The following is a 13,044-nucleotide window of genomic DNA, read 5'->3' on the forward strand; positions in this document are numbered from 1 at the left end:
CATTCTGATTGGTAAAAAATGATATTTCATTGTGACCCCAATATGTACTTCCTGACTACTAGTGCACTTGGATATGTATTTTGGTTATTTTCTTCTCTGTATTTCCTCTTTATATTTTTTCTATTTTTCTACTGGGCTTTCTTTCCCTTCTTGATATTTTGTAAGACTTTATTATATAGTGCAAATATTAAGTCTCATTCTGTTCTCTGTATTGCAAGTATTTTTTCTGAAGTTATTGCTTATTTGTTGATTTTTATTTACGGCATCTTATGTTACGTGTTTTAAATTTTGATATTGTCATACGATGACTATATTTTCTCTTAGACCTTCTAAGTCTCTAGAGTTAAGTACATTTCCTTTGCCCAAGCATATAATCCTTTAGATTTTTGTGTATGAACATTATTTTATGTTTTACATTTAAGTATTTAGAATATCTGGAAATTATTCTTCTAAATGTGTGATACAGAGATAAATTCTATTGTCTTATAAATGTGCAGTCAGTTGTGCCAGTAGAATTTATTAAAGAGTCCATCACTTTCCCACTTAATTAAAATGCCACCCTTGTCTATATGAAATGTTTACATATACTGAGAATCATTTCTGTGTTCTTTCTTTAGTTCTGCTCATCTATTTGCCTTTTTCTATGCCAATACTGCATTGATTTTATTATAGTGGCTTTACAGCCACTGTATTTTCTGATATTTGGTAATGGGAGTTATTGGTCATCATTCTTCTTTTTCATAATTCTTTTTACCCCTACATTAATTACACCAAAAAATCGGCTGTGATTCTATATACTGTGTTCCCATTTAACTTTGATGTCTTATGCCATTTTCATCACATATCAAAGGTCTGTGCTATCCACATGACTTATCACTGCTGATGTTAACCTTGATCACCTGTCTCTGGTGGTGTTAGGTTTTTCCACTGGAAAGGTATTCTTTTTTTCCTGATTCAATACTGTACTTTTTGGAAGGAAGTCACTTTGTGCAGTACACATTTAGATTGAGAAGTTATACACCACCTCATTTAGGGGGATTATCTACATAAATTATTTGGTATTATCGTAGTAATTTTATATTTTAAGATATGTTAAAGTTTCTTTGTGGTCAAATGAAAGACTTTGGGTATCAGGTGTAATGATTTTATCTTCCAATACTTATCTTCTGTTTGATCTATCTAGTTTTGAAAGAAGTGACTTGAAGTATTCTACTATAATTGTATTTTTATCATGTAATCCTTGCATTTCTAATAGTTTTTGCTTTGTGTATTTTGTTGTTACATAATTTGATGCATGCAGTTTTGTTATTGGTGTATATAATCTTTGTAAACTTGGTTTTTATCAGTTCTTGATGTCTCTCCTAGTCCTGTGTGGTACATTTAACTTTATGCTTCCCATAGTCTGCTATTCTGCTTCAGGTTTGTTTGCTTCTCCTGATGTCACTTGGCTCATTCCTTTATTCTCAACCTTTCTTGGTGGTTTTTTTTAATTGTACTTAAAGGGAAGGAGTTTACAATTCAAGTCAGTTTCTCACACAAAAGCTTATACACACCTTGTTATGTGACCCTAGCTGCTCTCTGTACAATGTGACAGCACACTCCTCTCCACCCTGTACTTCCCATGTCTATTCAACTGGCTCCTTTCCCCCTCTGCCTTCTCATCTCGCCTCCAGACAGGAGCTCAGTGTGTTTTCAGTGACTCTTGTAAATAGCATATTTTGAGATTTAAAAAAACAAACAAATGCAGTCTGACAATCTCTGTCTTTAATTCATATGCAAGACACATGCAAAATCATGTGGTTGATTTTATTTCTTTTAATTTTTAGTATTTATATTATAGGCATGCACTGCTTAACATCCATTCAGGCAACGTCTGACTGCATATATGTCTGTGGTCCCATAAGGTTATAACAGAGTTCAAAACTCCTGATTGGAGCAATAATACAGTAATTATAATGTTTTAATGCACGTCGCAAAGTAGTGCCATTTGTTATTGCAAACTATTGTATGTACCTCCCCCCAAAACAAAACAAAACCATTGCCATCAAGACGATTCTGACTCATAGCGACCCTATAAGACAGAGTAGAACTGCCCCATAAGATTTCCAAGGAGTGGTTGGTGGATTCAAACTGCTGACCTTTTGGTTAAGCAGCTGTAGCTCTTAACCACTGCAGCACCTGGGCTCCATTGTATGCACAGTACTTCAAATTTTCAATATAACAGGCTTTACAGGGTGGGGGGGTTGGTTCATAACTACGGGTTGTATGTAAGTCAGACATTTTTAACCCGGTGACTGCATGTACATAATCTGGTTTTGCACAAAGTCCAAATCACATACCGTCCTATTTCTCAGAACGTATCGTGGACATTTAAGCAACACATTATTGTCTATCAGTCTTCATTTTCTTTTCCTCATTTATGTTGGCTTGATCTAGTGATTACTCATTCTAGTTGAGGAATTTCCAGGTGCTCTTATTGCATTAGTTTTTATCCCTCTCCTCTAGCAACTTTTTTTCACGTTCTGAATTCTATTTATTTTGACAGATAGCTTAATGGGCCCGTGTCAGCTTGTTGGAACATCCTCAGTGACAGCATTCTGGAAAGTGGTAGAAAGTGAAGTCTATCCCATGTGGAAGGCAGGCCTTCTCCATTTCCCCTTAGGCCTCAGAAATCGTTTTACTTAGGAGAGAATCAGACATATTAAAGTTGGTAGTGGTGGGGAGGAAAGTCTTATTTAAGTTATTATATTCTCAGAATGTAAAGGAGTGTAAGATTCACTCCCTTAATTACGTATTTTTAGAACCACACAATTGCACTAAGCGTCTTAGAAATTCAATTTAATCCAATAAACATTTATTGAGCATGTTATATTTGTAAGACTCATGATCACAGTATGATAGATTAAGCAGATACCATCAGCTGATTCTCTATCCGACACTCTTTTTATTTAGACATATGATCTCTTTGCATGTACCTTCGTATTTATAATTGGTATTTAAGTAGGATAGAGGGGCTAACTAGTATAATAGACATACTTAATAAACTCTAATAAGCAGAAACCCTGACCCTGACCCTAGAGAACACTGTAATTCTTGGCACTATCTGCAGAAACCTGGCTCCTTCAAATTCCCAAATTTTCTTCTTTGTGTTTTTTTTTTTTTTTCCTGACAGAACAATACTCTTCAAATGGATAACACAAAGTATCAGCAACATGGATAACTGTGAAAAAAACTCTGTTGTGTTGTTGTTAGGTGCTGTCGAGTCAGTTCCAAGTCATAGAGACCCTATGTACAACAGAACGAAACACTGCCCCGTCCCGAGACATCCTTACAATCATTGTTAAGCTTAAGCTCATTGTTGCAGCCACTGTTTCAATCCACCTTGTTGAGGGTCTTCCTCTTTTCCGCTGACCCTGTACTCTGCCAAGCATGATGTCCTTCTCCAGGGACTGATCCCTCCTGACAACATGTCCAAAGTACGTAAGACGCAGTCTCGCCATCCTTGCTTCTAAGGAGCATTCTGGTTGTACTTCTTCCAAGACAGATTTGTTCGTTCTTTTGGCAGTCCATAGTATATTCAATATTCTTTGCCAACACCACAATTCAAAGGCGTCAATTCTTCTTTGGTCTTCCTTATTCACTGTCCAGCTTTCACATGCATATGATGCAATTGAAAATACCATGGCATGGGTCAGGCACACCTTAGTCTTCAAGGTAACATCTTTGTTATTCAACACTTTAAAGAGGTCCTTTGCAGCAGATTTACCCAATTCAATGCGTCTTTTGATTTCTTGAGTGCTGCTTCCATGGCTATTGATTGTGAATCCAAGTAAAATCAAATCCTTGACAACTTCAATCTTTTCTCTGTTTATCATGATGCTGCTCATTGGTCCAGTTGTGCGGATTTTTGTTTTCCTTATGTTGATGTGCAATCCACACTGAAGGCCGTGGTCTTTGATCTTCATTAGTAAGTGCTTCAAGTCCTCTTCACTTTCAGCAAGCAAGGTGGTGTTATCTGTATAACGCAGGTTGTTAACAAGGCTTCCTCCAATCCTGATGCCCTATTCTTCTTCGTATAGTCCAGCTTCTCGATTATTTACTCAGCATACAGATTGAATAGGTATGGTGAACGAATATAACCCTGACGTACACCTTTCCTGACTTTAAACCAAATAGAATCCTCTTGTTCTGTCCGAAAAACTGCCTCTTGATCTATGTAAAGTTTCCTCATAAGTAAGTGTTCTGGAATTCCCATTCTTTGCAATGTTATCCATAATTTGTTATGATCCACACAGTCGAATGCCTTTGCATAGCCAGTAAAACACAGGTAAACATCCTTCTGCTATTCTCTGCTTTCAGCCAGGATCCATCTGACATCAGCAATGATATCCCTGGTTCCACGTCCTCTTCTGAAACCAGCCTGAATTTCTGGCAGTTCCCTGTCGATATACTGCTGCAGCCATTTTTGAATGATCTTCAGCAAAATTTTGCTTGCATGCGATATTAATGATATTGTTCTATAATTTCCACATTCGGTTGGATCACCTTTCTTGGGAATAGGCATAAATATGGATCTCTTCCAATCAGTTGGCCAGGAAGCTGTCTTCCATATTTCTTGGCATAGGTGAGTGAGCACCTGCAGTGTTGCATCTGTTTGTTGAAACATCTGAATTGATATTCCATCAATTCCTGGAGCCTTGTTTTTCGCCAATGCCTTCAGAGCAGCTTGGACTTCTTCCTTCAGTACCCTCGGTTCCTGATCATATGCCACTTCTTGAAATGGCTGAACATCGACTAATTCTTTTTGGTATAATGACTCTGTGTATTCGTTCCATCTTCTTTTGATGCTTTCTGCGTCGTTTAGTATTTTCCCCATGGAATCCTTCACTATTGCAACTCGAGGCTTGAATTTTTTCTTTGGTTCTTTCAGCTTGAGAAACGCTGAGCATGTTCTTCCCTTTTGGTTTTCCATCTCCAGCTCTTTGCACATGTTTGAAAAACCTTTAGGACATGAATTAATCACAGTTTTTTTTTTTTTTTAGTGTGGTTTATTCTTTTTTGAATTAGTGACTATTCATGTTTGGTTGTTCTATAACATTTGAAAGAATTGGCTTACTCTAACCAGATTTAAAGTGCTAAGCTAATAGCAAATGCAATGTTGTTTGGCTGCTATTTTATTACACATTTTATTATATTTTCAACCATTAATTCAATAAACATTAAAAATCTGTTCTTTAAAATGTGCTACACTTGGTGCTGTGGGGGATTGAAACATAATGCTCTCTAGAGTTTAGCATTTGTGGGTCAGAAATGGAGCAGAACTTTTCCAGGTAGAGGTAAAACCTTGAACAAAAGCCTAGAGATGCTTTTGATTTGTGCAGGATTTGTTTGACCAATATGTACATCACGCCAATGAGAAGTAGTGGAAGAGTTAAGAATGGAAAGAGAGATTGTCTTGTTTGAAACATTCAATGCCAAACTTATTCGGCAAGCAATAGGAGATTTCTGAGCAGGAGAGTGACAGTCTCAAAATCATACTTTAGAAGACTAACCTAGCTGCACTGTGTGGGATAAACTGCAGCAGAGAGTTGCAGGAAGGAATCCAGCTGAGCTATTATTAGAATGGACCAAATCAGCAGGGTTGAGAGCATCAACAAAGTAATGACAGTAACAATGGGGCTGAGAGGTGGATTTCAGAGAGATCACAGAGGTGGAAACAATAGAACTTGGCAGCTGTTTGGATGTGGGAATGAAAGGAGTGGAAGCAGTCTAAGAGGTTTCAAGCCTTCTGTCTGGGAGGATGATTCTCTTTTGAACAGAAATAGGGAATTAGGAGGAAGAGCAGGCTTTACAGAGAGAAAAATGAATAAAGGTTTGGGAATATCTAATTGCAGTGTTGATGAAACCCTTATATTTAGGTGTTAAGCAGACACTTAGACATGCAGGATTGGAGAGCAATACATTCAAAGGAGATAAATGAGTTACGAAAATAGATAAAATTACTGTTTTGGATTGAATTGTGTCCCCCTCCCCAAAATATGTGTTGTAAATCCTAACCCTATACCTTCTGGTTATAATCCCGTTTAGGAATTGGTTTTCTTTGTTATGTTAATGAGACAGTATTAGTGTACGGTGTGTCTTAAATCAATTTTTTTTGAGATATAAAACAGCAGATTGAGCAGGTAACCAAGCAGATATGGGAAGACAGCGGCCATGTCACATGAGATCTCCAAGAAGCCAAGAAACAGAGGTGAAAAAAGAGACAAGGACTGTCCCCCAGAGCCAACAGATAGAGAAAGCCTTCCCCTAGAGTTGGTGCCATGAATTTGGACTTCTAGCCTCCTAAACTGTGAGAAAATAAATTTCTGCTTATTAAAGCCACTCATTTCTTTTTTTTTTTTTTTTGTTATAGCAGCACCAGGTAACTAAGGCAATTACCCATGGAGAAAGAGAGGAGGCTGAAAAGGAAAAAAATTAGAGGAGACAATAGGAGCTGTCAAGAGAAATTCTAAGATAAACATGGAGAACAGAGTAATTTGGACACCAAAGTAGGGAAGGGTTTCCTAAAAGGTGGATTATGGAAGAGAGATGCTTTTCTTTACACTTTTTTTTTTCTTAATAATGGAACCTGATACTCAGCAATGGGCTATATTTCCCCGCCTCCTTTATAAAACTAGATGTGCCTATTATTCCTATTGGGCCAGTGAGATGTAAGCATATATTTTGTGTGTTACTTACAGAAGTCTCTTTGAAAAGGGAGGGAGCATGCTTTTGTTCTCATCCTCCTGCTGTCTATAATGGGTGGAGCTCCAGCAGATTGTTTTTGGACCATGAAGTGATATGGAGCAGCATGCTACAGCATCCTTGTTCCCTGCCATCCAAGAGCCACCATATCATCTGTCTTAGTTATCTAGTGCTGCTATAACAGAAATACCACAGGTGGATGGCTTTAACAAACAGAAATTTATTCTTTCACAGTTTAGGTGGTTAGAAATCTGAATTCAGGGCATCAGCTCTAGGAGAAGGCTTTCCTTCTGTTTTGGCTCTGGGGGAAGGTCCTTGTCATCAATTTTCTCCTGGGTCTAGGAGTTTCTCCACGCAGGGACCCCGGGTCCAAAGGATGTGCTCCACTCCCGGCTCTTCTTTCTTGGTGGTAGAAAGTCTCTCTCCTCTTTGCTCAACTCTCTCTTTTATGTCTCAAAAGAGATTGACTCAAGATACAGCCTAATCCTGTAGATTGTATCCTGCCTCATTAACATAACTGCTTCTAATCTTGGCTCACTAATATCATAGAGGTTAGGATTTACAACACATAGAAAACTTATATCAGATAAGAAAGTGGAGGACAACCACATAATACTCAGAATCATGGCCTAGCCAAGTTGACATACATTTTTGGAGGATACAATTTAATCCATAACACCATCCCTGACTGACTACCTCTGGAATTTTTTTTTTTTTTTTAAAGGAGAAATAACCATACAGCCAAACTCAAGTAAGAATTGAGAAAAAAAAATCCTTGGGTGTGGGAATAGAGCACAGTTGGAGGCATCTTTCTCTTAACAGCTACAAAAAACAGGTTCTGGAGTCAAGCTGACTGGCTTTAAATCCAGCTCCATTGTTCATTAGCTATGTAACTCTGGGCAAGATATTTAACGGCTCTAAGCCTTAGCATCTTCATTGATAAAGTGGAACTATTAATAGAACCTATGTTATTGGTTGTTTGAGAAATTAATATTTATGTAAAGTTTTTTGGACAGTTCCTGGCAAATTACAGGTGCTTAATAAATATAAGTTTAAAAAATTTAGGTGGTCCCTGATAATATGGTGTAACTTCTTTTTCAAACGTATTTCATGAAATCTGGTATGATTTCAGAGTCATATTCAGTCTGCATGTCAGAGAAGCATAAATCTATATTAAAATAATATCCATAAGATATACTTTGTAAACTTCAAATTATTACATAAATATTGTTGTTGTTAGCCTCCATTGTGTCAGCCCTTGACTCATGGCTATCCCACACAATATGGGATCAACTGTTGTGATCCATGGGGTTTTCAGTGGCTAAATTTTGGAAGTAGATCTCCAGGCCTTTCTTCCTAGTCCTTCTTAGTCTGGAAGCTGTGCTGAAACCTGTTCAACATCATAGTAACACACAAGTCTCCAATGACAGGCAGATGGTGGCTGTGCTTGAGGTGCACAGACTTCCCTCAAGGGAAGTAAGAACCATCACTGCCCATATACAAATATAAATCTTTACTATTCTAACTTGGATGCATATAACTTTACAATGTGACTTCTTATAACATCGATAAGCTGTATTTATTCTATTTTGATGTGTTCTGAATGATTTATTGTTATTTTCTTAAAAAAAAGCATAACAATGGAAAACCAATAAGTCATTATGGGTTGAAGAACCAATTTTGGTTTATAATACTCATAAAGCATGAAGTGACCTATTTAAGGCAGAATTTCCACCCCTCATTCGAGATTCCAGATATCACCTCATTATCTACATAATCCTCAAAGTGTTATAAAGAAAAATTGGTGACTATTGAGTTCTTCGCTGCAGCTCATATGCAATAAAGAGTCAATTTTATTTCTTGAATCTTGCTCTTGTTCGAGCCCCATTTTAAAGTTTATTCTGATGGAAGGTAGTACAGAGAAATGAAAGAAATGCAAATTTTAGAGTCAAATAAATCTTAGTTTAAGCATTGGTTCTATCTCTTACCATAGTGTGGAAATGTTTATACGGTACAGTTAATTAGCATTAAAACAGTTTTGCAAGAATTGAGAAATGCTGAATCAAATTATTTTGTGCTTATATGTAACTATAATTCTTTGTTCATAGAATTTTAATTTTTTTTAGCAGTACACTCATTCCAGGCTATTCAAGAATATTTACCACCATGAGAAAGAATGAAAATGATTTGCTTTTCTCATTTAAAAATATTTTCAATCCCCAAATATTGTATACCATTCTCGTTACTGATCCACAGGAAAGAAAGAATAGCTAGGAAAGATGCAGAGAACAGCCACAGTGATCAAAGAAATAAAGGAAGGATTTTCAGACTAAAACTTTTTTTAAAAAGGCTTTTCTTTTTGTTAAGAATGAAAAATTCTGGTGGACCAAATATTACAAAATTATGAAGACTGTATAGGTTGTACCTCTGTGGTATGATATTTAGACAGGATCTAGCTACAAGACAGAAACACTGGAGTTCTGCCACTGATCAGCTACCATTCTCTATGTGGCTCTTGAGGAAAGAAAGTACATGCACTCAGGAAGCAAGCAAGGCAAAGAAACCTCAATCCTAGTTGGTACTTTAGTCTCAAAGTCCATGTTAAAGAAAAAACAAAACAAAACAAAACAAAACAAAAAAACAAACCCGTTGCTGTCAAAGTACCCCATAAAGTTTCCAAGGCATGGCTGGTGGATTTGAACTGCCAACCTTCTGGTTAACAGCCAAGCTCTTAACCACACCACCACCAGGGCTCTAAATCTATAAATGAGCTAGCACAGACTCTATAAAGAACTCCTTATGTCAAGGTTAGGTTCAATGGCCAAAAGTCAAATCACACAGAAAGCAGATAAAGTCTGCTTATCATTTCCATTCCTAATCCCAAACTCAAATCTATTCGAGAAAGGCTAATCTAGGTTACTGCAGACTTGAAGAGCCGGAGGGAGGGTGTGAGACTGTGTACCAGGGTCTACAGCAAAGATGGCCTAGATCTGAATTTGCTCTCTGGCTTTATGTTCTAGTTTAGATCATTAAGGGCAAATGCCCGTAAGGAATGTTCAACAGGAGGCTAAATTACAAGTACCGCTAGATCGTCTTCTAGTATAGGTATTTTTTGCTGCTTACTTGTGACTCGTTTCTTCCTATCATAAAATCTAATAATAAGTGTATTCTAGATCTTATCAATGGATATCTGCGGCAGCTTGGGAAAACAAGGTTTAAATAACGTTGAATGAACTATGAGGGTTTCTACAAGAATGCAAGAATTAAAGTATGTGAGAAAGGATTACGATCAGTGTAGAGATTCTTAATGGGAAGAAGAGGCTTCCAAAAACATATGTCTCCCTCCCTCACTTGTTTTTCTGGAAGCCTCATCTATGTATAAAGTCTGTTTCTTTATTAGAGAATGCCTGAGGGCAGAGGCTTTTCATGTATTTTTGTATCCCCGGAATTTAGCAGGGTGCTGGACTTATAGTATATATCCATCAGTAAGTGTTTTTTGAATGAATAAATAAATTATTCGGCTAGCTATTGGGTAGGGAAAAAAAAGGTACTACAGATACATCACTGCAAAGCATATAGCTTGTATGGAGATTATGTTTCCATATATGGCACAATTAGACCACGGTAAAAGGTGCAGCGAATCGAGATAGAGTAAACACTATAAAAATATGGACTAGGCTCAAATTAAAATACTGTAGCTCATTTGGTGGCAAGGCATGCCCAAGGTAGAATTTGTCTAAGCCTCTAGGGATGCCTTAGGAACTGGATAGGATTCTTGCAGGAAAAATTGCCTGGAGCCAACTTTGAGGTGGAGGCTGATGTAAACTTCTTAAGATCAGTGCAGAATCCAGGTTCCTTCTGCCAAGGTTGAGAACCACTGATTTAGTGGGATTGACTGGGCTTTCTGGATGCCTTTGTTTTGTTTTATAAACAGCGATGAATAAACACTACCTTTGGTTACCTGCCTGGTACCGGAAAACAAAAGCAGCTTTTAAATGCACTTGCGTTGTTTTAGCCGGTGAACGTTTCGTCACCTTCTCCCTGCCTCATTGACAGGTTGAACGCAGAAGTGCTTTTCTCTGGAGGTGGGACAAGTGTAGCTGTAGGAGTAGAAGGCGAGCTTGCTGAAATCAGGCGTTGCTTCGCACTACTATTTTTGCTGAGTCTCTTTCCAGCCGCCCTGGTTTATAGGGGAGATGGATCAAGGTCAGGTTAGCTCTAACTCCTTTTAAAGCATTTTCTATGGTTTTTCTGAAGACTGAAAAGACCCCAAGACCTAAAGTATTCTGGTAAGAACGTACTCTCTTTTCGGACGCTAGTGGAACTGGGTGGAGTCGTGGGCAACCTCGCGCACGCTCAGTGAGCTCGAGCAAGGACAAATAGCCCAACGCTCTTCCCCAGAGTCCGGCCCTCCTCTTCCCCATGCTTCCGGGGCGGAGAAAATGGGCGGAGCCAGGGCCGGAAGCCGGGGAGGGGGGAGGCGAGTATTTCCTACTCTACCTAGATAAGCCTGTGAACTCTTTGCAGCTTTACTGGCCGTTTGGTGGGAAATCTTAATCTTGCTGTGCTTTCCTCCACTTTATCACCCGGCTAGAAACCAATGTGGAGGAAATCTGATAGTAATGAGCGGATGGGGAGATAACCCCTATGGTATAAAAAAAAAAAAAAATGGTATAGCTCCTCTACTTATGGAAGTTCTGCCCCAGGCCCGCATAGACTGGTGTCTGCTTTCTTTTGCTCCACGGTTCTAGCCACCCTGTTTTTAATCCTTTTTCAGCGTCCCCCGCCCCCCACCTCCACCCTACCATTATGTATGATCGGGCCCCCCGCTTGCTCAGATTGACTGAGGGTGGCAGTACCGAGGACTGTGTGGGTCCTGGATCCTACCAGGTACCTTTCCTGAAGCAGCAGGCAACAGGTAAGATGGAGGGAGAGCCCAGGCTTCCCCTCTGATAGTAAGCACTTTGCCTTCAGCCTGCTCCACTTCTCTGTGCCTGTAAGTTAAACATAAAGTGAACTTCCATTTGTAATAGCGCTTCATAGGTATAGCAAAACGTGAAGTAGGCAGGGAAAATACTATCCTTATTTTACAGATGGAAACTGCTGAAATAATATCCCCTTTGCCAAGGCTGGTAAGCTTATGGCAAAGAATTCTGCAGTGGTTTTCTGTATCACATTTTCAGTTGTACAGACTAGATCTAGGATTTTGATTTCTTGGCTTTGTTGAAAATGTAAGTCTCCAAATCCTGTGTACTTTTTTTTTTTTTTTTAACCTTCTGCTGTCTCTTCTTTGTAATCGTGTCTGTCTCACATACCTTTCTTACTGTTCATCCGAAAGGTTAAGATGTAAACTTTGAACCCAGCCAGCGGATCCACGGGAGAAAGATTTGGCGACCTTCTTCCCCAAAGATTACAGGACAGTTCTGCTGTGTCACATGGGGTCGTTATGAGTCGAAAAATTCACCTACTGGCACTTAACAACTTCTATATTTATATTTTACAATTTAAAGATAATTCCATCTATTTTTTTCGTCCAGGTGCTTCCTTTCTGATCACACGCACGTTCTCTTTGAACTAAGTGAGAACTCCTTTTTCCCTACATTCTATTACAAAAACCTATACTCTTGAGGGGTGGAGTGGGAATAGGTATTTCTTTTGTTTGTATTCTGGTGATTTTCTGAAGCTTAGTAGAATCCAAATTACAGTCTTCCTTGTTAACTTGAATTTCTCTCTTCCTACACTATATATTTTTTAAAATTGTTATGGCCACATGACTGATCACATTGGGGTGGATTTCATTTCTTTGTGTGGAGTATAAATTTGTCATCTGTCAGTGTTTTAATCTTGAATTTTACTGCTTTTCAGCATCTCATACCAGTATTCTTAGAGCTCATTATGTTTGTTTGTATTTTAATGCGGTTAACAACAAAACTGTTATCAACATCAACTCCCAAACAACCTACTGGCCACCAGTAGCCACTCAAAATGCCTATACCTATGATACTTTTCAATCCTTAGTTTAATTGGATGTAACTTATACCAGTATCAGAAACAGTTCTTCTCATGGTATCTATAACATCAGCATTTTCTCCTGATTGTTTTTCCAGCGGTTGGCTTGGCACGGTGCCTGACACGTGGTTGGAACTAATCAACATTTGTTAAATGCTGAATAATGGAATAATATTTCCCTCTTCAACCTTCACAGTCTTCTTTAAAGGCCTGTATTTCTCTAAACACCTTTTACTTCCCATCCTTTGCTTATTGCTCTTTTCACATTTATCTTCTCATTCAAATCTGTAG

The 13,044-nt window shown here is 38.3% G+C and overlaps 1 protein-coding gene across 1 annotated transcript in view; it reads left to right on the forward strand.

Annotated features, from left to right (window-relative positions):
* The first annotated feature begins 11,234 nt into the window (after window positions 1-11,234).
* STPG2 (sperm tail PG-rich repeat containing 2) overlaps window positions 11,235-13,044 on the forward strand; it is a 377,601-nt gene continuing 375,791 nt past the window's right edge. Inside the window, exon 1 of the mRNA XM_003410448.3 lies at window positions 11,235-11,662. Coding sequence (XP_003410496.2) covers window positions 11,554-11,662 — 109 coding nt within the window. The 5' untranslated portion in view covers window positions 11,235-11,553. The remainder of the gene's footprint in view (window positions 11,663-13,044) is intronic.

Source organism: Loxodonta africana, chromosome 5 (genome assembly GCF_030014295.1).
Source record: "Loxodonta africana isolate mLoxAfr1 chromosome 5, mLoxAfr1.hap2, whole genome shotgun sequence".
In the NCBI taxonomy this organism is placed as follows: domain Eukaryota; kingdom Metazoa; phylum Chordata; class Mammalia; order Proboscidea; family Elephantidae; genus Loxodonta; species Loxodonta africana.